The 27,171-nt window shown below is 61.7% G+C and overlaps 1 protein-coding gene across 1 annotated transcript; it reads right to left on the reverse strand.

Annotated features, from left to right (window-relative positions):
• Positions 1 to 5,555: 5,555 nt before the first annotated feature.
• MMP17 (matrix metallopeptidase 17) lies at positions 5,556 to 27,171 on the reverse strand. The gene is made up of 10 exons (XM_059893781.1): positions 26,994 to 27,171; positions 16,960 to 17,092; positions 16,017 to 16,146; positions 15,165 to 15,448; positions 14,032 to 14,208; positions 12,383 to 12,482; positions 10,635 to 10,717; positions 10,383 to 10,535; positions 7,253 to 7,510; positions 5,556 to 6,489 (listed from the first exon to the last, which is right to left on the reverse strand). The coding sequence occupies exons 1-10, from the start codon at positions 27,144 to 27,146 to the stop codon at positions 6,176 to 6,178; spliced, it is 1,785 nt and encodes a 594-aa protein (XP_059749764.1). The 5' UTR covers positions 27,147 to 27,171; the 3' UTR covers positions 5,556 to 6,175.

The raw sequence follows: 27,171 nt of genomic DNA on the forward strand, positions 1-27,171 counted from the left end.
GCCTTCGCCCGGTGCTGATTCGAGGTCCTCGTATTGCTCTCCGCGGTCAGCCGGGCGGCCTCTGCTGCCCCATCCCTGGGCCTCCCGATAGCTGACCGCAAGAGGCTTGCCTCTCGCCTCTGAAACCAACACTGGCCGGAGAGAGATTCAAACCCCACGGGCCCCGGGAGGGAGTCATGATTGAGGGGGGCTCCGGGGGTGGGACGTGTTTCAGTCCCAGGGAATCAACCCCCGAGTCAGGCGCTGCACTCCTGGTCTGGCCTAGAACGAGGGGCCAGTCGTCCAGGTCCATCCAGGACAGTCCTGGTTTTCATCCGAATTGAGCGGCCGCCCTCCCAAAGGCCGCTTCCTGGGCCAGGAGGAAGAGGGGACTCCTGAGATGGCACAGGGAAAAGAAGGCCTGGCCCAGCCGCCAGCATGGGGCCTGGGTCCACCTGCGGCATTTCTGTCATTCGTTTGTTCACTCAACAAACATTTAGTAAGCCAGAACCACGGCGTTGAACAAAATAGGCCAAACCTTTATACTCTAGTGGAGAGGAAAGACAGCCGACAAAATACAAGCTGAGTATATAAACTGACTGTAGAGTGGCTCAGGCGGTAGTGGGTGCCATGGAGAAGATAAAGGAGGGAAGGGGTGTGGGTGCGTTTATGGGGAAGGAGGGCTGTTTGCAATTCCAGGGAGGTGGTCAGAGAGGCACTACTGCAAAGGTGACACTGGAGGCACCTGCGTGTGCAAAGGCCCTGAGGCAGGAGCTGTGGTCTGGGAGGGGCTGGGTCAGAGTGGCTGGAGCGAGGTCGGGGAGGGGAGATGGAGGACAGGGATGAGGGGTCAGACCTAGGCCATGGTAAGGACGGGGTTTGTACCCTCACCCTCACTCCCTAGGCCAGGGGATCCACGGGAGGGTTTGGAGACCAGAAGGATCTGGTCTGATGAAGCTTTCCACGGGTTCTGTGGTCGCCGTGTGGAGAACAGACAGGAGAGTGGCCAGTGCGGATGCCGAGGGCCGTGAAGAGGCAGAGCGGATGGCGGCTGGCCTGGGGGTCAGAGGGGCTGATGAGCCGGGCGGGAGGAGAGAGCAGGGTGATGAGGTCCTCGCCTGAGCCACGGGGTGGCCTGCTGTCCGCCTGCGGAGGAGCCGGTCTGGGGTGCTCAGGCCCTTGGTTCTCACATGCAAAGGGGAGCAGTGTGGCCAGCTGAGTTTTCCAAGAGGGGCAAAAGTCCTTGGATCTCACATGGTTTCTCAGACTGTGGACTGACACTTGTCGCCCACTGAGAGGTGGGGTCTGTCCCCTTCCCTTGGGGCCAGCGGGCCTGAGACCAGCGGAAGTGACCTGTGGCTTCCGCTCAGCCCCCTGGGACTCCTGCCCTTGGCACTGGCCGCCGCCGGGTAAGGAAGCCCAGGCCAGAGGGGGGCTCCAGAGACAGCCAGCATCACTGCCACGGGGCCCTGGTCACCACCTGGCTGCAAGTCCACGACGGCCCTGGGTGAGAACCCAGAAACGGGAGAGGGCTTGCTGTAGCCTCGAGCTTCCCTGGTGCCTGCGGAGGCGGGGGAGCAGGCAGCTGAGCTGGGGTCCATCTGCTTTGGTTTCCTCTCGTTTCTCTGGACGCACCGGGGTCCTGTCACCCTTTGTCCACTCAGAGAGGGCAGGGGCTGCAGAGCCAGCGGGGCCCAATGCCCAGCTAGGGTGGGAGGCCCACGGGCACACAGTCGCGAGGGACTCCTGGGAGCCGGGAGGACACCGGCCCAGCGCTGGCCTGGCCCCAGAGCCCTGGAGGAAAACCCGCTCCCCGTCCTTGGGATTCCAACGAGGGGCACCCGCGCTGCTGTCCCATAATCACACGCGCTCCCCACCCAGGGAGGGCCACGCAGCTTGTGAGCAGGACCCCCGGAGCAGGGCCATCAGGGGTTCACTCCCAGCTCCCCCACCCACTAAGCGCCCGAGCTTCAGCAAGTCACTGCTCCTCTCCAGGCCTCAGTTTCCGCATCTGGAAAATGCAACTAAGCACATTCCCTCCCTTGTGTCTGTGAAGCGCAGAACAGTACCAGTAACTGTATCATCATGATTACTCTTCAGGGTGAGTCACCCAGAGCCTCCTAACCTCCCATAATTTGCTCCTAGGAAAGGTGGCAGGAGGGGATGAGGTGTGGCTGGAATCTGGGTCTGGCCTCGGTCCCATCCGAGGGGCAGCTGCCGTGCTGGGGGCCCCTCTCCCTGTGTGTTACGGGCTGAATGTTTGTGTCCCCCCAAAGGTCGTATGTTGAAGCTCTAACCCCCAACGTGATGGTACTTGGAAATGAGACCTTGGGAGGTGATAAGCTGAGATGAGGTCATGAGGGTGGGGCCCTCACGATGGGCTTAGTGTCCCTATAAGAAGAAGAGACCAGACTTTCTGTCTCTGCCATGTGAACACACGGCCAGAAGGTGCCGTCTGCAAGCCCGGAAGCAGGCTCTCACCAGGAACCCAATCTGCCATCACCGTGGTCTTGGACGTCCAGCCTCCAAGACTGTGAGAAATAAATAACTGCTGTTTAAGCCTGCACTGTGGCTTTTGTTATGACAGCCTGAGCCAAGACCAGAGCCTCAGTTTCCCCACCTGTAAAATGGGAGCTAGAGCAGAGACCTTCTGGTCCCAGGGGTCCCCTGTGCAGACGCGTTTTGTATATTTCACACCCATGCACACAGGCATATGAGTGCTTGTCTGCAAGGCCCAGTCACGCCGAGCTCAGCCAGCACCTGGGCCTCCACGGCGGACCTCGCCTGGGGTCTGGGCTCTCACCGGTGTGGTGTGAGCCCTCTGATCTCCTCCTGAGGGATCTCTCTGGGTCTGTCACCATGGCTGCAGGCTCCCTGGGGGATCCACAGCTCCTCCAAGTAGGGCCAGCACAGCTAGGGGTGAAAATAGAGACTTTTGACTGAAAACCCAAAATTTTACATGAAAGCTCCAGGTGTTTAAATAGTGACTCACCTAAGATTGAAAATTTTATGTGAGCATAATATCATTCTGTGACATTACTACCATAGATGCAGAACCGGAATTGAACCATGGGGACACTTGAGGCCGCTGGCATTGAGGAACAGTCTACAGGACAGCCAGCCTGTGACCTTCACGAGGGCCAAGGTCATGGAGGTCAAGAGAAAACCAAGGCTCAGGGAGCATAAAACCTCGGGACAGCTGAGTGTGATGCTGGGTTGGGTCCTGTCAATAAAAGATGTTGCTGGGACAAACTCAGAAACCAAGTGGGGTCTGATGTGTCCTATTATTTCTTGATTTTACAGAGACTTGAGAGAAAGTCCTAGTTTGCAGGAAATACACAGAAAAGTGTCCGGGGTCGTCAGTGTGCTCCCAAATAATTTAGGTAAGAAAAAAAAAAAAGTCTTGTACCCTACCTGCATCTTCTCTGTACATATGAGACTATTTCAAAATGTAAAAGCACGTGTATTTATAAAAAGATGGGCTCAAGCCAAGTATTTCCATGGATTTGTTCAGTGCCCAGACCCCTGGTTTGCAGCCCCTGGTGGGAGCAGGTGTTGTTGCTACTACTTTTACTGCTAATTTGTCCTTTAGGACTGAACACAGAGATGCACCACTTTTGTGTCTACCGTTTACTTCATGTGAGACAGAATTAGTGGGAACGTTTTATAAAATGGTCTTTGGCTTTAACACAAGAGTAAGACCACCACCCACCATGAGAGAGCCTGGGTTCTTGTAGACCCGGTCTACTGCCGGCTCTGACCCACGGGCTGTGTGCCCAGGGGACCTGGGGCCCCTATCATGAGGGCCTAGGACTGCCCCCCCGCCCCCCCGCAGGCTGCTGGAGGATGAAGTGGGACCACGCGGGGGCGTCCTTGATGAGCAGAGGTAGCCTGTTCCCCCAGGAGGGACCTTTAGTCCATCTGGTGTGGTCGGATGGGCGGAGGCCCTTCCTGGGTCCGGGGACCAGATGGCGGACAGATGGATGTGAGACGGGGCCTGGCCTGGCTCAGTGAGCGTGGGGCCTGGCCTGGAGACTTCCTGCCTGGCCATGGCATCCACTCATCCCGGGATGGGCCCTGAGCCTGCCTCTGCTAGCTGGGCATCAGGTAGGGGTGGAGGTGTGCAGCTGCAGGAGCCTGAGCTCTCTTCTGAAAATGCGAATGTTTCTGCCTCACCCTAGAGCGGGGCAGGGGGGTGATAACTTCCCACGATGCAGGGAATGAGTCCCAATGCCTTCGAGCAGCCTACAATCCCCCACGTGGGCTGGCCTTGCTCGTCCCGCTCTCCTCCTGGAAGATCTCGAGGATGCAGGGCCTTCTGCTGGAGCAGGCCCATTGCACCCCAGGACGTGTGCACCTGCCCTCCCCCCCCTCCCCCCACCCCGGCCGGCCTCTTCCCTCTGATCGCTGCACAACCAACTCCTTCCCCTCCCTTTGTTTCTGCTCATTCCCCTGTTCAGGGCCGCCTTTCTGGAGCCCCCTGGAAAGCAGCTGTTCACAAACTTCCCCGTGTGTCACACTTACAGAATGGGGGGAGGGTAACCCATGGCCAGCCCCACCCCCAGCCTTCTGATCAGCAGGTAGGGCCAGGCCCGAGAATCTGCATTTCTACTGGCTCTGGGTGAGGCCGATACTGCTGGCTGGGCTCCCCGCCTGGAGAAACCCCTGCTCTGAAGCGGCCCCTGCAGGAGCTCTTCGCACCCCCTTATGGCCTGATGCTCACCTCACCTACCCTCCTCTTCCTAACCGACACCATGTTTGCTGCAGGTGTTCACCTCCCCCAGCCCCAGGGAGGCGTGGTGATTCCTCTAGACCAGAGGTTCTCAACCCAGGTGACCCTACCTTTGGGGTTATCTAAGGCCGCGACAGGGATGGGCAAGGACCGTCCCACCCCCATGTCCACGCACCCCCAGGAGAAGCACTGATCAACCACTCCCTGCCAGGGGGAGCGGGCAGGCAGCCAGGGCTTCTGGGAAAGGTCGCCCTCCCGGGTGAAGGGGGTCCAGCCCCCATGCCTTGCCCCTCCGGGTGGGAGGGCAGTGGCTGCCATCCTGGCCTTGGAACCCGGGGCAGAAGGAGCAATGGGATGCAGCCACCTCCCTGCACTCCCTGTTGGGAGGCCCTCCAGGGCATTCGGGGCGGCAGACAGCGTCCCAGGTGCCTCACCCAAGACCTTGTCTCGTTCTGCACGTTCCACACTGAGAGCAGTACCTGCACGTGCAGGTAGGCACTCCGTCCATCAGGGAGGGTTGGGTGAACGTGCCAGAACCCCAGATCCTGAGACCTGACTCGGCCCGACCCCTGCCTGCGGGCAGGAGGCTCGTTTCCCTGAGCTGGGCCTCAGCTTGTCCATCTGTGAAATGGGTGTAATGACCCAGGGGTCATGGAGTTGTCAAGGAGGCGCTGGGCAGGAAGGTGTTGGTGACCACTGCACAGGCCTTCCTGGAGGCCCCCCACCCCAGAGTGCAGGTGGTCTGGGACCAGGTCTGCAGAGCCCCTTGAAGCCCCGGAGGACGCCCACGCTCGGACCGCCTGGGCGCGTCAGGGAGCCGAGCCTGAGCCGTTACAAAGCAGGAAGAGATCGTGTTTGTCTGAAACGCGTCACAAGGGAAGCCCACCACGGCCCCAGCTTGGGGGCTCGCCCGTGGAGGCGGCTGCCCTGGTCAAGGCAGCCGGCAGGCCCACTGGGACCAGGAGAGGAAGCCCCACGGGCGGGCGGAAGCACCAGGGGCGGCTTTACGGCAGGTGATGGGGAGGGGGTGCCCGTGGGCCTCCGGGCTGCTCTTGCCAGGGCCTGCGGACCTGATGTAACGCCCCCAGCCCTGCCGGGTACCCCTGGCTCCTCGGTCAGTCTCCGTGAGATTCAGTCACTCGCTCGCTGAAAGGACGGCTCCCGGCCCCGATGCGGCCGGAACGTGACGCAGTCTCCCCAGCTGGCAGAGGGCAGGCAGGCCAGGCGGGCGCTCCCCCTGCATCCGCGCCCGGGGAGCAGCGCCCTCTGCTGGCCTCTGCCGAGTCGGGGAGGCTGCACCCGGTGGCCTCGGCCCGGGGGCTGGTGGCGCCGTCCCCATCTGCAAGGCGGGGTCCGCTCTGCAGGGACGCTTGGCTCAGGCGCTGGAGGGGCGGGCATCAGTCCTTGCACTTTGTGGCTCTGGGCCGTGGCCCCTTCTGTCCTGTCGCAGGCCAGCGCCGAATGTCATAGCGCCAGGGCCCGGGCCGCTGTCCACAGGAAGCTCAGCAGCGCGGCCAGCAGTGGGTCCGCGGCCCGCGGTGCTGGGGCGGCGATGGAGGTGCAGGAGCAGACCTCGTAGGCGTCCTCCGAGCGGCTGTGGTCGCGCTGCCCCGGCCGGGCGTGGGCCCCGGCCTCTCCGTCTGCGCCCTCGGGGTCAGCGGGCGGGTCTCTGCAGACCAGCCAGTCCCGGGCCGTGGACTGCGGGCACCCGGGCGCCACCTCCAGCTCGCCGTCCAGCACCTTCCAGTACTCCGTGCCGCGGAAGAAGTAGGCGGCACCTGGGGGAGAAGAGGGCAGGCAGCTGAGCTCCGGCCGCTGCAGCGCGCGGGACTCGGTCTACACGGCGGGAGGACGGAATGCAGAGAGCTGCGGGGCCAGTAGGGAGGCCGGGCGTAGAGCGTCTCAGGTGAGAGCCAGAGCCTCGGTCCCAGCCTCCGGAGAGCCCATCTGTGGGCACTCAGAGCATTGCAGGCCTGGGAAAGCTCAAGGAGCCGCCTGGAGGCAGGGGGATGGATGAGATGACCTCTGCTTTTTCCCTACTATGTATTTACTGCGGGCCTACTATGTGCCAGGCTGTTCTAGGTACTGGGGACATGGCTGTGCAAATAGAACCAACGCAACTTCCCGTACGGGTGGAGCTGCCCCTGTGGGAGGGTGGTGTACTTCGCACTGCAGCCAGGGGGCGCTGCAATGACGTTTGGGCGGAGGCCTGACCCCGGTGGGGAAAGTGTTGGGTGGGGGACGCACGGCAGGTGCAAAGGCCCTGGGGGGTGTGTGTGTGTGTGTGTGTGTGTGTGTGTGTGTGAGAGAGAGAGCAGGAGGCGAGGCTGCTATGGCTGGAGGGGTGACGGGGGCGAGGAAGGGATGAAGGGAGAGGTGAACAAGCGCCAGAGGGGACGACCCAGGGGCCCCTCCGGGGGCGGGTGGTGTCCGCGGCACGGGGGGCGGGGCAGACGCACGCATGTGCCCCTGGGTCCCCGCTCCCCAGGTGTGGAGGCCGAGGCAGCCCCGGACTCGCCCTTCCCCCGGCGCCCGGCTCACCGTCGGACCAGCGCATGGCAGCGTCGAGTGTGCTGGGGACGCCCCTCCATGGGGGGCTCTGGGCGGGGTGGCCAGGGTCCATGCGCCGTGTGTGCTCATCGTAGCGCCAGTACAGCTGGTCCTTAAAGAAATAAGTCTTGTCATTGTGGGCCCAGGAGAAGGCAGCATCGACGCCGCCCGGCGGGAGGCCGAAGTCCGAGATGGGCCGCGGGTATCCTTCCTCTACGTTATTGTCCTTAAACACCCAGTATCTGTCTCCTGGGGGCGAGAGAAAGAGCCGTGGGCCCGGGTTCGCCCAGCGCGCTGGGCGGGGGCCCCAGCCCTTGCCCCTCCCGCAGACGGACACCCCGATGCCCAGTGCCCACGGTGTAACTCCCAGGAGGGTTCACTGAGCGCCTGCGGTGCTCCCAGCAGGGGTCCCACACGTGCCAACAGCCTGGGGACGCGGGGCCAGATGAGGCGGCCACATCACAGACAGGGGGCAAGACCCCCCACCCCCACCCCGAGAAGCCACTTTGGTCAGCGGGGCCTTGTCCACTTCTGCCGTGAGGCGGGCTGGGCAGGAAGGGCACTGGGTCAAGGCCCACCGGACCTGCACGTGTGCTGCCTTGTCAGCTTACACAGAAGCAGAGGTTGAGAAATCACCAAGAACTTCAAATCTGCATGTAAAGCTTTTGGAAGATGGTGTGATTAAGATCCTTGTTGGGTATATCCTTGACTGTGCGCTCTGGAAACTTCCTTAGCTGCTCTGCCGCAGAAGGTGGGAATTAAAATTGGGTGTGTGTTGTCGTGTCCCCCACTCCCACCCGGGTTTAGCAACAAATCAACCCTGTTATTTAGAAAACAAATGAGGGCATTCCCTGGCGGTCCAGTGGTTAGGACTCTGTGCTTTCACCCTGCAAGATGCAAGGTGTGGCCAACAAAACAAAACAACAAATGAAAAAAGAAACAAATGAAAAAGATACAAATGAAAAAGAAGCAAAACATTAAAAAAATCTTTGGCTGGACAAAGGACTGGAACAGACATTTCTCCAAGGAAGATATTCAAATGGTCAGTATGCACATGAGAAGATGCTCAACGTCACTAGTCATCAGGGAAAGGCATGTCAAAACCATAATGAGACACCACCACACGCCCACTAGGATGGGCACGATCAAACCCACCCCCAGAAAACAGCAAGCGTAGGTGAGGATGCGAGGAATTGGGCACCGCTGGTGGGAATGTAAAATGGGAGCAGCTGCTGTGGAAAAAAGTTTGGCAGTTCCTCAAAAAATTAAACATAGAAATAGTGCAGGATCCAGTAACCGCACCCCTAGGTATATACACAAAGGAATTGAAAGCAAGTTCTCAAAGAGCTATCTGTACACCCATGTCTACAGCAGCATTATTCACAATAGCTAAGAGGTGGAAGCAACCCAAGTATCCATCGACAGATGATAAAATGTGGTCCATCCACACAATGGAACACTACTCAGCCTTAAAAAAGGAAGGGAATTCTGACACCTGCTACAACGTGGATGAACCTTGAGGACATTATGCTCAGTGAAATAAGCCCGTCACAAAAAGACAAATCCTGTGTGGTTCCACTATATGAGGTCCCTAGAGCAGACAAATCCATAGAGACAGAAAGCAGGATGGTGGGTGCCGGGGGTTGGAGGAGGGGGAGGGGGAGTTAGTGTTTCATGGGGACAGAATTTCAACTTTACAAGATGAAAACGCTTTAGAGATGGACGGTGGTGATGGTTGCACACAGTGTGAAAGTACTTAATGCCCCTGAACTGTACACTTAAAAATGGTTAAGAAGGTAACTTTTACATTGTGTGTGTGTGTTTTTTTTTTTTTTACCACAATTAACAATAATTTCTAAAAAATCGTCTGTCAGAGACTGGCAACAACGGAAGGAAACGACGGCACAGCTGCAGACAGGGCCCCGCGCAATCACAACAAGAAGGGCTGTGAGGCTTTCCTCTGAGTGGGCACACACGTGGGGTGACGTTGACAGGGCAGCCCGACCTGCTCCAGCTGACGCTGCCAGGCAAGTGCACAGGCCCCAAGTGCCCACACTGTCTCATATTTCAAGTCTGGAGCTGTGGTTTCTCATGGGGATCTCCCGATTTTTAAATGTTAAGAAATAATCCAAGTTACTTAGAAGATGCCAGACAGGTCCCCCCACCATGACTGTGGCCAGCCCTTGACATCCAGCCTGGGAGACGGTGATTCCACTGTCAGGGGGCGCGCCAGGGTGAGTGTGGAGGGGTCGAGCCCAGGCACCACACAAGGGAGGCCAGGCTGGACAGCCTGGGTCAGGGCAGCAGGGTGGCTTCACTCCGGGGACCTACAGACCCTGCACCCCCAAAACACAGCTGCACGTACATACAGCAGTGCGTGAGGCTGAGGAAGGCTCACAGCCCCCGAAGCGCCCACATAATTGGCCGGACTCATTCTCCTGCTGCAGGCGGGGCACCTTGCCTTCTCCCCAAAGAGACAGCATGCTCCCCAAGAGCAGGAACCACCTCCCCAGCCCAGCCCGGGAGCGGGGCTGTTGAGGGTGAAGTGACACCCCTCCTCCAGTGGACCTGTCACCCTGGACTGAGATGGGAGAGCAGTTTCCCCCTGCTCTTAGACTAAATCCAGTTCCTTCCCACGGCCCCTCGGGCGTCGACCTGCACTTCCCACCCCCACCTCCTCACCCTTCACTCTGATCCAGCCTCATCACCCTCTTCCAGGTTCTTTCAATCAGCAAGGTTGTTCCTGCCTCAGGGCCTTTGCACTGGCAGCTCCCTCTGTCTGGTACCCGTTCCCTCGGGTCTGTCTGAAATTAACTCCCGCGTTACTTGCAGGTGCTTATTGTGTGTCCCCCGCCCCAGAATGAGGGCAGGGATTTTCGTGTCTTGCCCACTGTGTGCCTGCGGGGCCTACCACAGTGCAGAGCACATGGCAGGTGCTCAATAACTACAAATCGGCTGAGTGCACAGATGAACGGGATACTCTCTGCTCTGAGCTCCGGGCCCGCAGAGCAAAGCACAGGACCGGCCTCCCGCGGGGACGCGAGCTTCGGGGGTCCTGGGGAGCGCGGGCTGCGGCCCCGGTCAGCGACGCGCGGCAGGCACCCAGATGGGGGGCGCCCACCTTTGAAGAAGACGATCTTGTGGTCACTGGGGCGCTCGTACGCGGCATCCACACTGTCCAGGCGCGGCGGCAGGCCCCGCCAGAAGCGGTGCACCTGCGCCGGCTGCAGCGACACCAGGTGCCGGTCCCGGGTCAGCCGCCAGAAGTACTTGCCTGGGGGGACACAGGGGGTGGGGCTGCAGGTGGCCGGCCTGGGGCCCAGAGCGGGGTCTGCTCTTCTGCCCGCCGGCCGCTGGACCCCGAGGGGGTTACCTTTGAAGAAGAAGGCCTCGCCTCGGATCTGGGCCACGGCGTCAAAGTGGGCGCTGCATCTGTGGGGCACATCCTTCCTGGGCCTGGGGGCAGAGAGAGGGCCGGGCTGGGAGGCAGCCCCACTCCGAGCTGCCCCGGGGAGCTGGGCTGCGCAAGGCCACGGGGACAAGCGTCCCCGAAGGACCCTGCGCGCCCGCATCACCGCCTGCAGGCCCAGCGGCCACAGCAGTTTAGTCAAGAGAGAAAAGCAGGTGAAACTGAGCCCCGTGCTCGCCGCGCAGGTTGCAAGGTGGATCCCTGAGCGAGCGTCAGGGAGCGCTTGGACGAGCAGGCGCTCTCAACGCCGCCAGCGAAGCATCGAGAAGCCAGCCGGGCACTTTCTACAGAAACGCTGAGCGTGCGTGTGCCGGGACCCCGATTCTGAGTCCGGGGCTCTGTCCACGGACAGGACTCTCAGCAACATCATTTGTGACGACAGAAGGTCAGGAACTTAAACGCCCACCGATCCAGGACTTGAAAACAGGGCAGGGCACACGCGTACCGCAGGGCAGCTCAGCTCAGAGGCCTCCACGGGCCCTGGGGCCAGAGCCGAGGCACAGAGCAGCGTAGGAGACATCCCACTGGGTTCACGCGTGTACATCTACACGCTTGGCTTTCTATACACGTGTGGAGTCTCTCTGGAAGGACACGCACACGCACAAACGTTTGCCGCAGGGAGGGGACCGCTAGGTCAGCGGTGAGGACTAACTTCTCACTGTGAGCGCTTTTTGTGCCTCCGGAATCGTGTACCGCTGGCAGGTGTTACTTATTCAATAAATAAGTGCAATGAAGAACAATAATAACACAAGTTAGAGCAACATCTGTTGACCTCAGTGGAAATTCACCACATACAGCTGAGTGAGAAAAGCATAAAAACATCCCACGTTTGGAAAACCAAACCTCAAAACGAACCAAACCACGGAAGCCTAAATACACAGATTTCTGTTTGTATTTCTGTGTTTAGTGTTTTGTGTGAGCGTGAAGGTGGCAAGGAGGCGTGCCAGGCTGTGAGGGCAAAGGTGGGAGGGGTGGACGGGGACGCCCCCCTGCAGATTCTGTGGCACTTGTTCCACTGGGGGTGGGGGGTGAGAGTAGGCGGGCTCTGACCGCTTTCACCACAGGGTTAGACGAAGCCAAGGCTGGGCCTTAAAAGGCAGACAGCTGCTGCGGGGCCTCCAGCACTGCCAGCCCTCCGGATGCTCCCTTGGGACAGCCACTCTAGGAATCCAGCCGCCGGCACGGGACACAGATGGTGCCCAGCTGAGCCCAGCCTTCGAGTCAGCCCAGCCCAGGCACCAGACCTGAGTCAAGATGCCCCCAGACGATTCCAGCCCCCAGCAGATGTTCCCAACACTGTGGAGCCGACCCCCGGCCCCCGACTGTGCCCTGTCCAAGTTCCTGACCCACAGAACCCACGCGCCCAATGATATAGTGGTGGTTTCATGCCATGAGGCAGGGCTGCTTGTTACGCAGCCGTCGATGACTGACTGGGACGAAGGGTGAGAGGAAATCGCACGTTTGAAAGTCAAGGCCTCTGCACGGTTCTGGGCTGGGGTGAGCGGGGCTCCCCCCCACTGTCCGTCCATAAGAAAAGAAACTAACTGTCACTCAGGGCTCAGCGGGCCCAGAAGAGCCACGAGCTCCGGACTCTGAGCCGCTGCTGGGGGCCGTGCTGGCTGCAGAGTGGAGACGAGGGGCCCACGGCTTACGGGCTGCTAGAGCGATCGTCAGGGGGCTCCGGCAGGAGGGGCGGCTCCTCGGGCTCCGGGGTGTCCGGCTGTGCCGTTGGGGACACGGACTCCCGCACGCCTGTGGAGACAAGGAGGCTGCATCGGGCCCAGCACACCCGCCTCCCTGCAGACCCCACCGCCCTTCCTGGAGCCGCCAGGACGGAGCCGAGGCCATCGGGTGGGTGGCGCTGCGTGTTGACCGAGCCGAGCGCTGGGCTGCGGCGGCGAGCAGGACAGGGGAGACTCCCGTCCCCGGAGCCAGAGCATCGTGATGCGTGAGAAGGCACAGGTGCCTCACTGACTTAAAGGCGTGTTTATACCCCACCCCCGCCCCCCAGCTCCACTCCTGCGTACAGACCCAAAGTAACAGAAAACAGGTGTTCAAACACAAAGCTGTACGTGATTGTGCACAGCAGCGTTATTCATAATGGCCAAAAGGTGGAAACAACCCAAATGTCCACCGACGGAAGAATGGATAAATAAAATTATTCAGCTGTCAACAGGAATGAATTACTGATGCATGCCATGGCGGGGATGACCCTGGAACACACATGCTAAGTGAAAGCAGCCAGACACAAAAGGCCACACACTGTATGATTCCATTTATGTGAAATGTCCAGAAGAGGCAAATCCAGAGAGACAGAAAAGTGACGAGTGTTTGCCGGGGGCTGGGGAGTGGATGGGGAGTGACTGCTAATGGGTGAGGTGGGATGGCGGGGGGAGGGGGGCAGGATGAGAACATTCTGGAAGTGGAGAGAAACGGTGGATGGACAACATTGTGAATGTACCAAATGTCACTGAATAGTTTGCTTTAAAAGGGTAAAAATCGTAAATTTTACTACAATAAAAAACGTCCACAGATGTCAGAGGGTGGTAAGCGCTGGGGCAACAGTGAAGCGGTGGGGGGGGGGGGGGGCGGTCCAGGCGGAGGGGAGAGGCTGCAACGTGGAATGAGGGGAGGCTGGCCTCCGAGGTGAGGCACTCGATCCCGGGCTTTAAGAGGACTGCTCTGGCCGCTGTGGGTAGGGGCAGACTGGGGTGGGGTTAGGGAGCCCAGCGTGGAGAAGGGGGGCGACTGGGGGAGGGTTCATCACCCCCGCCTTGCTCTTGCAGCTCCCAGGACAGACCTCCTTCTGCCACATTGCCTGATGTGTCCCCAGCAGAGGGGGCCCCGGAGCTGGCCCTGGGTCCGTCCTGGCTCAGCGCTCCCATCTCTCAGTGGGGACGTGGAACCTACTTCGCAGGTTGTAAAGACTGGATGACTTAATACATGTAAGTGCTTTGCGTGGGCCCTGGGTCGCCATCAATGTCAGCTGTCACAACCTGCAACCGTCTGGGGACTGGACGTGGGATCTTGCCCGGGGCTCTGAGATGAGCTCCGTGGAAAGGGCAGCGGGGCCCCAGGCCCTAGGGACCCCTGGCGACACAGCTCACCTGCTTATTCGTTCCACACACACCGCGGGGCAGCCAGCGTGCGCCAGGCGGTCCCAGATGCTGAGCACGCGGCGAACAAGACAGAACCAGCCCTCTTCCGTGGGGTTCTGCGCTCTGGGGGTCCCCGGCACTGCTGTCCCCATCCCCGGGCGACCCGTGACGGCTCTGGGGGGAGGACTGGGGGGAGGACTCACCGTACAGCTGCCAGACGCGCACCCTGTCCTCATAGGGGAGCCCGTAGCGCAGCGGGTCGCCCACCGGGCCCTGGTAGTACGGCTGCATGATGGAGCGTGTGGCCGCCACGTGGCTCAGCCCGATGGCGTGGCCGAACTCGTGGACAGCCACTGCGAACAGGTCCATGCCGTGGGCATCTGGGGACACAGGAGCCAGTGAGCCCAGGGAGGCACCGCCAGCTCCTGCGGGGCCCCGGGGACGGGTCCCGTGGGGTGGGGTGAGATGAGTCCCCCAGGCTGGTTACAGAGGAGGCCCCGGTCCTGGACAGACGGGTCCTGTGGAGTCACTCAGGGCTTGTCTGCTTCCTAGGAGGCCCTGTGGAGTTCACAGGGGCCTCTCGGGCCCTGGGGGTCTCTTCGTCCCCCTCACCTACCACGTGCCCCTCACAGTAAAGTTGGCAAACTACTCTGTACAGGCCACATGGTAAATATTTCAGGCCTTGCTGGCCATCAGGATCCCAAGTTATAGGGGTCACTGTAAGCTCCCTCAACCCCACAGCACTGAATAGATTCTCCAGGCCCCATAGGACGGGCCTGGGCTCCCATCAAGGCATAAAACCCACAGGTTCTACGGGGCCACTTCTGGCTCCTCCAGCTGGGATGGGCTCCCCAGCCTGGTATATAGACTCACCCCGCAAGGCCCCCGTCTTCCCCGCCCGTACCCACAGCCTGTGCCACGCGGCTCTGCCCCTCATCCCACCTTGAAGCTAGGGGCCTGCGACTCCTTTGGACAACAGGACTTAGCAGAAGTGATGGCGTGCCTAGGCCTGCAGAGGCGTTACAAGCTTGCCCTCCCTCTTGGGAGCTGGACCAGGGCGAGGACAAGCCTGGCTCACGGAGTCACGTCCCAGGCCTGCGAGCCCAGCCCGGGTCCGCCAGGTGGGTTGCCCGTGCCAGAGACGGCTGGTGAGGTCAGCCTGGAGGAGGACGCAGAGCTGCCCTCCGGAGCTGGACGGGTGCCCACGGCTTTAGGCAGGGGAGCCGTAGCGGTTTCCTCTTCCCGGGGGGCTGGTGTGGCCCCCTACACCATCGTGGGCTCCGCCAGGGGCCGGGGGTTATGCGGGGTCCCCGGGGCCACCCCAGCCCGGACGCACCTGAGGAGCGGAACGTCCAGGCCTCGTCGTCGTCAAAGTGGGTGTCCCCTGCGGTGTGGTGGTCGCCCGGGAAGAAGGCGTGGGCCACCGCGCCGCCGGGGCCGTCGAAGGGGTAGCGGTCGTTGTGGTCAGCTGTGGAGAAGTCGATCTGGATGTCGGCGGCACTGCCGGCCACCTCGTGGAAGTTCAGGGGCGTGAGGTCGCTCCAGACTTTGAGCGCGTAGTGCATGAGCGCGCGTACGGTGTCGCGGCCCAGGGGCGAGTCCCGCGGGAACGTGCGGACCCTGGGGCAGGCGGGGTCAGAGCTGGGTCGGTCGCCGGGTAGGCCGCGGGGACAGGCCCAGTGCCCCCGCCCCAGGCTGGAGTGCGCTCCCTGGAACAACTTGCCCCGGGAGGGTTGGGGGGGGGCACACCGGGGCCCTTATTTGGAAATAGGGTTTGCAGACGTAACTGGGGCGAGGATGGAGACGAGTGCATCCCGGATTAGGGCGGCCCCTAAATCCAGTGAGTGTCCTCACAACAGACAGAAGGGGACACAGACACGGAAGGAGGACACGTGAAGATGGAAGCAGGGAGCAGAGCCACGGGCCCAGGGCTGCTGGCAGTGCCTGGACAGGGGCCGGGCTGGATTCTCCCTCACAGCCTCCAAGGGACCTGGGGCCCCTGGATCTCGGATTTCTGGCCTCCAGAACCGAGAGGATAAATTCCTGTCTCTTAAGTCCCGGTCTGTGGGTGCTCATTTTGGCCGTCCCTCCCACCCCGACACCCAGACCCCCAAAAGGCCAGGCCAGGTGGAGCCCCGCCCGCCCAGACCCCTGAAAGGCCAGGCCAGGTGGAGCCCCGCCCACCCACCTCCATGACAGGTTCCTCCTGCCCCACTTGGTCGGGGCCGGAGCCTGGCGCCTCCTTCGAGCCGGGGCTGCAGCTGGGAGGTCAGGGAGGGAACAGCGCGGGGTTCTCATCAGCGCCAGGGTGGCCTCATCTGCAGGGCGGACAGGCGGGTGGGGGTCAGGCCCAGCGCACGCTCACCCCCGACCTGGGATTCCCAGCAGCCCCCCGAGAGCTGGCACCGACTCCAGTCCCGTCCCCCTCGCTCCCTGCACCGGGTCTGGGGGGACGAGGCCCAGGCCTCCAGCTATGTCGGGCCCCCCTGCCAGGGGGACGTCCACAGACCAGGATGGGGGGCTTTCCAAGCATTTACTAATGTACGGCAGGGCCCTGAGCAGTCGGAGGGGGCATGGCCCCAACTCGGACCGTTGGCCAATGTCCCCTGCATCTCACGGGACACACACCTGACCGGCTCTGTGTGTGACACACGTGTCTACTCCTGAGAGGCCTGGGGACAGACATGTTCTGATCAGCTGGCCCTTCGAAGAGTCTTTACAAAATTGGAATTTGTGGCCAAAATGTAAAAAGTGGGGTGCTCACATAAACCCCCCAGATTTCTGGTTTCTCTTGGAAAGCGGGCAGTTTCAACAGCACAGGCCTGGCACCCCAATGGGGCGACTCAACTGGGGTGTGGGTGGCCAGACCCCACTCCGACAGTTGGCCTGCCTGGCCCGTGGCATGGAGTTTGAGACCCCACTGAAAGTGTGGAAAGGGGGTCTGGGTGCGGCTGGTACACACTCACCCCCTGCTGTGCCCACGGCCAGGGGGACGGGGAGGGGGATGACGGAGGGTTCCCATGTGGCGGGAATCCTCCCTCCCATCCCAGGACAGCAGGGCAGGCTGGAGGGGGCAGTTAGGAGGAACTGGGCTCAGCTCACCCATCTCCCCCTGCACCCTGAGAACTGACCCAGGACGCCAGTGGCCTCCAGGCCTCCGAACCGCTGCATGGCCACGATGGCCTTGGACAGCTCCTCTGGCGTCTGCAGCTGCCCCGTTTCCGGGTCTGCTGGGGGCAGGTAGCCGAACCTGCTCAGCCACTCCTGCGGGCAGAGAGTACAGTGAGGGGTGGAGGTGGGGGGCTCAGCCCCACAGAAGAGCCGCCTGCCTGGGGCCATCACTGCGGGGAGGGGCAGGCCTCTCCTAGCCCAGATCCACACTCCAGCCCCTGCCCAGTAGCCCACAGGGCGTCTCATGCTCCTTCCTTGCCTAAGTGTCTTAATAAATTCGATGGCCCTTAGATGGGTGGGCTTGAGCAGTGCACAACCTGTGTGACTGCTCATGGCAGCCTGCCCCACCTCACTCCTCCTGAGGCAGCAAAATGCCCAGGGGACACTTAGGAAAGTGAAATTTTTAAAAGGTTATTTAACATCATGAGTGCCAAATTCAGGCCCTGAGCTGGCCTGTGAGGCAGCAGTTTAGGACCCAAGGTCTGAAACCCACGCTGAGAAGGGCAATGGGCTCAGAATCTGGTTTTAGGAATCTGGTTATGAGCTGCATGTGCACAGTAGTTAAGAGCCCAGACTCTGGAGCGAGGCTGCCTGGGTGCAAATCCCACCCAGCCCCCTCCTCACTGTGCAACTGAGGCAAGTCATACCCCCTCTGGGCTGTTTCATCGCCTATGGATGTGAGGATATAAAGAGTTAGAACGTGGAAATGCTCACATCAGCCCTGACACAGGTACCCTCCATATAAAGTGCATGTTGTCAGCAGACAGCTCTGTAGCAAAGTGCCCCAGTGGGGGTCCTCTGAGCCAAACAGGAAGCAGGAATGGGGGGCAACCCTTTTTACCACGGACACACATAGAACCCCTTTACCATCTGTGGGGGGCCAGGGGACAGGGAGGCACCAATGCCATCCATGGGGACCTCCTGGGGGGCTTCTGTTTCTTCAACTGCCACACGGTGTTCATGCCCACGCCCCAAGCTGTGTGACAATCCCATAAAAAGCACTCAGCCGGCTTTCCTGGTGGCTCAGTGGTTGAGAATCCGCCTGCCAATGCAGGGGACATGGGTTCGAGTCCTGGTCCGGGAAGATCCCACATGCCGCGGAGCAACTAAGCCCGTGCGCCACAACTACTGAGCCTGCGAGCCACAACTACTGAGCCCACGTGCCACAACTACTGAAGCCCGCACGCCTAGAGCCCGTCCATGCTCTGCAACGAGAGGCCACTGCAGTGAGAGGCCCGCGCACCGCAGCGAAGAGTAGCCCCCCTCGCTACAACTAGAGACAGCCCGTGTGCAGCAACAAAGACCCAACGCAGCTAAAAAAAAAAAAAAAAAAAATGTCCTAAAGGATAAAAAAAAAAAGCACTCAGCCATATGGATGCAGTGCCGGGGGTGGGCTCATCAGCCAGCTTCCGGAGGACCCACAGGTGGGTGGAAGGCAGGGTTTTGGAGACTCTCTGAGCTCCACCCCTCCCAGACCAGGCTTCAAGAAATGCACCGATTTGCAGGTCTATTTTTTTTTTTTGGTGGACATTTAAAAAATCCTTGATTCATTTATGCTACCTGCAGGGCCCCCAGAAGCTTGCAAGTTTGCAGCCCCTGCCTGAGGACTCCCCGCCCCGGGGATCTGCCCCCACAAGGGGCCCAGTGGGAGGGGGTCTATCCTCCTGGAATTCCCAGGGAACGCAACTGACCAGAAGGGTCCTCAATGATTTGCATATAATTTGCATACACCTGCAGCAGACTAGCTGGATTCCCTCCTTTTCAGGAAACACTGAGTCCTTGCTGGGGTCTCCCTGTTCCTTTACCTCCTCCTCAACTCCTGAAGGAAGCCCCCAGAATGCGCAGAACTGGGGGACCCGGGAGACCCCCCTCAGGTCTGGGGGTCCCTCTTCGGCCCAGGCAGGACAGTGAAGAGCAAGCAAAGGACGCTCCCAGTGGACACCCCACACCGACATCCTGTGCTCAGACGAGGGGAGCACGGGGGCCGGACAGGCTCACCCCTGACCGACATCCTGTGCTCAGACGAGGGGAGCACGGGGCCCGGACAGGCTCACCCCTGAGTGACATCCTGTGCTCAGACGAGGGGAGCACGGGGGCCGGACAGGCTCACCCCTGACCCTGGGCTCTGCCCTCTGTGGCACTGAGGCCTCTGCCACCCCTGAGCACCCTTCTTTCGGGAGGACCACCCTTCACATCACTTCAAACACATTTAAATGCATCCCGTCAGCCGGCAACAGGATTTACTGGGTCCCCTGGCTAATCACTGTCTGGGCCCTGGAGATGCCCAAGAGAGCATTCCAGGTTACAGACGTGTATTTGTATCCACTTTGCTGTACTAACAGAAACTAACACGACACTGTAAATCAACCATACTCCAATAAAAATCATTTTAAGAAATGTGTATTTGTGGCTACACATTTTGGGGGAAAGTTTTCCATGTATTTTAAGGTTTTGATTCTGCCGTTTTCTTTCTGAAAGTCAGAAAACACACACACACATCTTGCAGCTCTTTGTCAAGATGGCAGGACTGGGCTACAGAGCCTGGAGGCGCCCAGACCACGCGGAATCCCTCTGGAGCTTCCTCAGACCGTTCACGACGCTGGGTGAGGACGCCGTCCCCACTCTCCTTCCCAGGTAATGGTCCACCCCGGCCAGTCGCTGTGGGTGGGCAGGGGCTGACACACCCTGGGAGCACCACCCGTCTCCCGGCTGTCCCCTTCTGACCGCAGCAGACCCCTGCTCCCAGCCCTCGCGGGGCTCCACGGGGTCCACAGAGGGGCTGTGCCCTCTGCTGGCTGGGCACCCTGGCCAGAAGGCCACGCGCAGTTTTGGGCTTCAGGCCTCAAGAGCACTTCAGGTGGCTTGGAAATGTTTGCTAACATTGCAAAGCGGGAGGTTTTAGCCGCAGGTCTGAGTGGCTGGCTCTGTGTCAGCTTGCAGCACGAGGGCAGAGCGGAGGGCCTGTGCCGGCCTGGGACAAGCACCGCTCTGACCACGGCCAGCAGGGCCCTGCCCGGGCCCTGGGCACTGCAGCGCGCAGCCCATTCCTACAAGAATGGGACCAGATCTGAGGGGCTGGCGGGAGGGAGGGGCTCCCCCCCCCTTTCCCCGCAGGCTTGGGCTCAGACATCCCCCCTGGCCCCAGTGCAGCTCACTCCCCCGTCACAAAGCCGGTCCCCTCTCTTCACACCCCCGGCCCACCTCCTCCCCGGGGCCCCCCCAGTGGTGGGGGGCTTCTGTGTCGATTCCTGGACAGCTTGCTGGGGGAAATCCTCAGGAGGTGTCTGACAACAGGACGAGCCCCTGGTGGGTTTGCTGGGGGGACGCCCTCAGGTGATGCATGGACCGGGGGGCCTGAAGAGCCCATGGGGACCCTAGCTCAGCCCTGAGCCATCCTGTTCTCTCGCCTTCGGTGGAAACACAAGCGTCCGCAACAAGAAGCCCCCATCCCTGCTGGGAAGGAACAGTCAGCCCGCGAGCCCTGGGAGGGAGGAGGCGTCTCAGACAGCCCCTTTCTCTCTCTCTTCCTCTCTCCCTCTCGACCTGCCAGCTCATCCCACTCTTCAGGGGAGACAAGCAAATTCCCAAAGGGCCGGGGTTTCATGTTTTTCCTGGTAGTACGTACACGTTGGAAGATCACAGAGGAACCAGGCTGAGAAGCCGTCCTCAGGGCCGGGGTCCTCGCATGGGGCAAAGGCTGACAAAAGCCCCGCCTCGGCTGCCCCTGGGGCCCATGCAGCCCCGATCCCTGCACCCACCACAGTGGTGCCTGCGTCAGGACCGCCCCTGGGGTGGGGGCCCAGACCTCTTGCCCCCCAGGTGTCCCCAGCCCTGCCCCTCGCCCCCCAATACCTTACAGAGCCTGTGGGTCGCCTGGGCCAGCCCCCTCCTGTGCTCATCCACTGGTCCTCCCTTCACTGTCACCACGGTGACCGTGTCTCCAGGGCAACAAGGCTGTGTGGGCGGAAGGTGAACTTTCCAGAAGGCTGAGGGGGGGGAGAGGGGGGAGCGAGGGGAGCCCCAAACTCACAGGGGCCGCCCCGCCTTGGAGAATCCCTGACAGCCAAGGACATACTCTCACCCTCCTACCCGCAAGGACCCCCGTGAGCTGAGCCATTACTGCAGATGGGGAAACTGAGGCCCAGAGAGGTGGGCGTCCTGCCCAAGGCACTGGCAGGAAGTGGGGCGCCGGCCCCTCCTGCAAATGCAGTCACCTACCATCCCTCCCGTGGCTTTCCCATTCCCCCCGCCCAGCCCCCGCCCCGGTCTTGTTTTTCTCTGCATCGTTTATCGCTGGTTGACACAACATGCATTTGTTCACAGCGCTGACGATGTTTAACGATGTTCAACGCACACACCACAAAACTCCCTCCTGACCTCAGCAAAGTCACAGGCAAGCGGGCCATCGCCGCCACAGAGCGGCCTCGCGTTCACGTCTTGGCGGCCCCTCGGCCCAGCAGGTGAGCCGCCAAGCGCAGGCACCCGCGGCCTCGGTGCTGGCTCCCAGGGGGCGCAGCAACCAACCTTCCGCAGACGGGCGGACCCGTGGGCGAGGCAAGGCCGCGCTGTGCTGTGCTTTACGGCGCCGGTAAACAAGAAGTGCCTACTGTGTGCAGTGCCCCCGCAGGTCCTTCCCATAGCCCCAGGCCTGGCCACTGCTGTCCCCACTTACAGGTGGGGAAACGAGGGCTCGCCGGACGTGCTGGCAGTGGGAGCAGGACTGGAGCGAAGCCAGCCGGGACCCCGGGACGCCTGTCGGCTCGCCGATGCCCCGTGAGGGGCCTGTGTCTGGCCGGGACGGTGGGGACGGACGGCTGAACTGTCGGCGCCCCCCTTCGCCCTCCATCTCTAACTGGACTCCGCCAGCCTCGTCTGTAGGGGGTATGGAGAGCGGGTGTCATTAGCCCCACGGCACAGTTGAGGAAATGGAGGCCCGGGGCAGTGCAGACACCGTCAGAGCACTGGGGGAGCGGAGGTGGGCGGGCAGTGGCTTTAGAGCACCCACCCCCAGACCCAAATAATAACAGACCCTTCAGCACCCACTGCGTGCCGCCGGCTCTGCACCTTCACCCACTCATTCCTCAGCACCCACGAGGGCGGTGTCACCATCACCTCCACGTGCAGCTGCGGAAATGGCTCGCGGTCACAGGGCGCAGCTCTGGCTCAAGACTGTGTCTGACCCACTTGGCCATCCGGGCGCTAAAGACCCAGAGAGAAAGGAGTTGGTGGCCCCCCCGGCAGGGTGGGTCTTCCTCCAGGGGCTGCCGGCGGTTGGGATGACCCCTCCCCCCAGCATCTTCCCCAGGGGGATGCTCCCAGAACCCCCTCTGACGGTCCACCCATCCATCCTACACCCTCACCGAGGGATCCCTGTGCCAGGTGCTGGGGGGACAGGGAAGATCTGGGGAGACACCATCCTGCTGTCTACCCAGGAGGGACAGTCTTGTGCGGAAAGCCAAAGATAAACACGTGATATGTGTCACAGATGATAAATGATAAGTGATCCTAATGGCCAATGATTATTGAGTGCTGCTCAATTACTCACAGCACCCACAGGGGAAAGTTGTGAGAACAGGGGTCTGTGGGGTTCAGTTCACTCTTGGCACACGGTAGGCGCTCAATAGAGAACTACTGAAATGATCTTATAGGTGGGTGCTATTATTATGACCATTTTACAGATGAGGAAACTGAGGTGCAGAGAGGTCAGGACACTTGCCCACGGCCACACAGCCAGACAGTGCAGAACTGGGAGGGGAACCCAGGCTATCCGGCCTCAGGGCCTATTCCCAGGACCGCTGTGCTATGAGGGGAAGTGAGACAGGGTGGAGGGGCTCCTTAAATGGGTACTCGGGGTGGGGTGGCACCTGAAGGATGAGAAGGAGCTGGCCAGATGATGAGCCGAGGTGAGAATTCTTGACAGTGGGAACAGCTAGTGCAAAGGCCCTGTGGCAGGAACCAGCCTTGGAAGTTCAGGGAGCAGAAAGGAACGGGTAGGACTGGGACACAGAGGGAAGAGAGGATGGAGGAGTGGGCAGGCGGGCCAGGTAAAGGCGGGAAGTGGGCTCCGCATCCTGCCCAGGCCACTGTCCATCCGTCCCGAGAGCTGGACAGTGCCTGGGGGGGACACAGCAGGCTGTCGGCTAGCGTGTGACAGACGCACCCGTCACCCCTCCCGTGCTCAGCACAGGCCCTGCACCCACAGCATCTCGCTGGAAGCTCCGAGCCACCATTAACCGAGAGGCAAAAACCACATGCACGCAAAGCACCCCCGGAAACCCCCAGGAACGCACTGCGTCAGGCAGGACCCCGGTGAGCCCTCAAGCCCTTGTCCCCGTTCCGGCACCCCCTCCTCAGAACACGAAGGCAGCTTACTTCCTGCAGACGCTGTGGTGAGAGATTCAGGGGCATCACCCAGGGAACGTCCCCACTGCCCCCTTCTCATGGCCCCACTTTACAGACGAGGAGACTTGAGGCCCACCACTCAGATCCCAGGCTGTGAGCAGCAGCCTGGGATCCACACCCAGAGGCTGGTCCCAGAGCCCCTTGAAAGGGCAACGACATTTCCTCAGCTGCCAGGCTGGTCGCCAGCCTGTTTAGTCAGTATCCACAGTCCCGGGGCTCAGACCACAGACGGCCAGTGTGGTCCTGCCCACGCCACAGGCCCCCGCTACAGGCCCCCGCAAAAGCACCACAAAGACTTCTCAGTCATCCAGACCCCCAAGGCCATGAGTGTCTGGGAAATGAACTCACTTGTTGACAACGTGCCTCCAGGGTCGGGGAGGGGCCCAGCTGGGTCCTAGGACCGTCACATTTAAATTCAAGCTCTGGGAGGGGAACTGGGAGCCGAGGCTCCCCTCTTGCCGGCTCAGTGAGATCATCCCTGGTCCCCTTGGTTGGGTTCCCTGACTGCAGCCGAGAGGGATGTTCCTGGCCCCAAGCCAGGTCTGATACGGGTCCTGAGTGCACCGAGGTGCCAGAGGCTTGCTGGGGTGCTGGCACTGAGCAGCGGCGACCCGGAGGCGACTGGCTGAGGCCAGGGTGACGGTCACCCCCGCCACCCCCCTCCCTGCCCCCGGGAGGGGGATATGTGCTCACAGATGCTCCAGCCCCTGCCCAGCCCCCTGGGCCGCTGAGGGCGCTGCTTATTCCCGGCCACCCGCACATACTCTCAGCCACAAACCACCGTCACCGTCTGGGTGTCAGAGATCAAAAGACCTGCCGACACGCGTGGTACAAGGGACAAGAGCTCACAGACTTTGTTGCTGGGATAGAAACCTGAGAACAAACTTTAGAGGACGGTGGCATATCTGCCAACATACGATACGTTACGTGCATGCCTGTCACCTGGGCTCCCCCAGGGCCGGGTCCCTCACATACTGACGTCGCAGTAAGCGGGCGTCCTGGCAGCTCCTGGCTATGGCGCAATATTAGGAACAGCCTGCACGTCCGTGCGGGGGTCTGGCTAACGGATGTGACATCCGTGCAGTGAAATGCGACGGGTGGGCAGAAAGAACCGGGAGGACCTAGACGTTCCCATACGGCCGGTTCTCCAGGCTAGACTGGGAAGTGAAACCAGCAGGGCACACAGCAGTGGACAGCAGGGTGTCATCCGTAGCAATAAGGGACCGAGGTCCCCGTGCCCTTTTACGTGCCCAGACCACCTCCGGAAGGATCCTCAGGAAATGAGGGAGACAACGGCCCCTGCAGACCCTTCTGTACGACCTGAATATTTTGCTGTGGGTATTACCTACTCAGAAATAAAATAATGAAAACGGGCCCAGAAGGACTGGCGGCTCAGTCGACAACCCCAGGAGGGCACGGGGCTCTTTTGTCCCGCTCCGCCGAGGCCGAAGGCCCACCGTTGGGCGGCGAGGCAGGCCTCAATCCGCTGCTTTGTTCTCTGAGGCTCGGGCGGGCTGGGTTGGGGAGCCCCCTCCCGGGGACAGCCAGCGCACAAGAGACCCGCTGGGCACGGCTCTGTCTGGCAGAAGCTGGGTCACACTTACAAAGGGGCCCTTCTCCTCACTGGCAGCCCTAGACCCGAATATCCAGAGTCAGTGGGCCCCTGGGGGCAGCCTGCAGAGCGGGGTGGAGAGGAGTCCTCCCTCCTCCCCGCAAATCCCTGCTGGTCTCGCAGCCTTCCTGCACCTCCGGGTCTGATGCGCTGAGGTGTCATTCCCCCGAAGGCCACCAGAGACCGCCCTCGGCCCACAAGTCGGGGGCAGGAGGCAGGAAGGTTTCTCTCACTCAGGCTGGAGGGGCCCCGGCCTTCCCTGGGGGGGGTGGGGGGGGTCTCCCTGGCGGGGGGGCAGCATCCTCTGCTCTTTACGCGCCGGGTCGGATACCAGGGCCCTGCTGTCTCTGGGGCTCCAGGCTGGCGAGCCACGTCCCCTGCCCAGTGCCCTGGGTGCCGGGGAACCCAGGGGAGCAGGGAGAGGAGGAGGCATGGAGGTGCGATCCGGGAGCAGGAGTGTGGACCTGACCCGCTTCCTCTGGGTGGGCGGCGAGAAACTTCAGAACGGCACTGGGTGTGATACACGAACTTGGCTGGGCCCGGAGCTCCACGTCCTGACTGTGCGGGCCTGACCCCCAGGAACCCTCCCGTGGGGCCCCTCACAGCTGGAAGGTGGGAGCCTGGTTCTACTACCACCCAGCCCAGACCTCGAGACTTGATGCCCTCAGAGCATGCGCCCCAGGAGGGCATCCAGGACACCCCAGGGCCCGGAGGAGGTGGGTAAAGGCACTCCAATTTCAGAGCAGTTTGGCTGGGAGGAAGCGGCTCTGGGGACCCTCTGGCGTCTGGATGCAGACAGCAGGGACTGTGGTTGTTCCCCCCCAGGCGGCTGCAGGGGTTGCGGCAGCTGGGCGGGGGTGGCCCAGCCTGTTTCTCATCCAGAAACTGTGGCCGAGTCCTGCCAACCACGGGGCTGCGGATGCCGCCCAAATGCCTGCACTGGCCTGAAAGCCACCTGGAGCTCGAGAATGCCACCGGCCTGGGAGAGGAGCCTTATCGCACCCCTTTAGGAGACTGCTGTGGGCCGGGGGCGGGGGCAGGGAGCCAAGGTCCCCGGCCCTGTCCCTTCATCTGTGCAAGGGAGGGCAACTGCAGGGGCGGAAGCCTCAGAAGGAATCTGCTTAACCCACCGCCCTGCTCTCGCCCTCGCCTGGCCTCCCGGGGCCCGGGGGTGGTGAGACCCATAAAGTCTGATCTAAATCTTCCAGGTCCCGAACAGGAGACTCCAAGCCTGGCGGGCTGAACGGGGGAGGGGTTGCGGGAAGAAGCCACTGCGCAGTCCCCAGTATGGTTTCCAAGCCAGTGGGACAGCTGATACTGAGGGAGGGGCGCAGGAGAAGGCGGGACGGCGACATCCGAGCCTGGGAATGGGAGGGGGGACTCCACCAGGCTCAGGACAGGGACAAGGGTGGCAAGGCAAGGCCGGCCACCCTGGGGGTGGAAGGGGACAGGGACTAGGGCCAAGACCCGTGCCCAGTGCGGGGCTGGGAGGCCGGCTCCCTTGCTCCCCAACATCTTCAACATCTCAACGGAGCAAACTCGAAACCACCGACTTTCCGGGGCGCCCACACTCAGCAGCCCTGTCTTTTTCTCGGTTGTGGGCGCGCACCCCTGCCCCCCGCCACTCCCACTGGGAACGCACTCGGGACCGCCCTGCTCTGGGCGGCTGCGACTGCTGTCCCACCCGCCTCAGGGGCCCCTTTGGGGCTGCACGGAGCCGGGAACGGGGCTGGGGCCAGGTGAGCCCCCAACCTCCGCGGGCTCCGGCGACTGCGGCGGGCTCCGAGCGCACGGAGCCCGGGAGGGACCCGCCGCCTCTCTCCCAGACCCGGGTGCGCGCGCGTAAGACAGCCTGTGACCCAGCCTCAGCCTTCCCGCCCAGGAAATGGGTGCAGGGCGTCCGAGTTCCCGCAGGCACCGAGGCGCCCCGATGGGGTCTCCCCGGCCCGCGGGAGCCCCGCATCCCGGCCGCACACTCACCACTCCCAGGCTGAGGTTCTCGGCTCGGGGCGCGGGTGCGGCGCAGCCCCCACGGGCGGCCAGCGCGAGCAGAAGCAGCGGCAGCGACGGGACCCGGGCCCGGGGAGGCGGCGGGCTAGGCCCGCGGGTGGCGCGGCGCCGCATCGCGCTCATAAGGCGGACGGCGCGGCGCTTGCAG

This window comes from Balaenoptera ricei, chromosome 14, assembly GCF_028023285.1.
Source record: "Balaenoptera ricei isolate mBalRic1 chromosome 14, mBalRic1.hap2, whole genome shotgun sequence".
Lineage (NCBI taxonomy): Eukaryota > Metazoa > Chordata > Mammalia > Artiodactyla > Balaenopteridae > Balaenoptera > Balaenoptera ricei.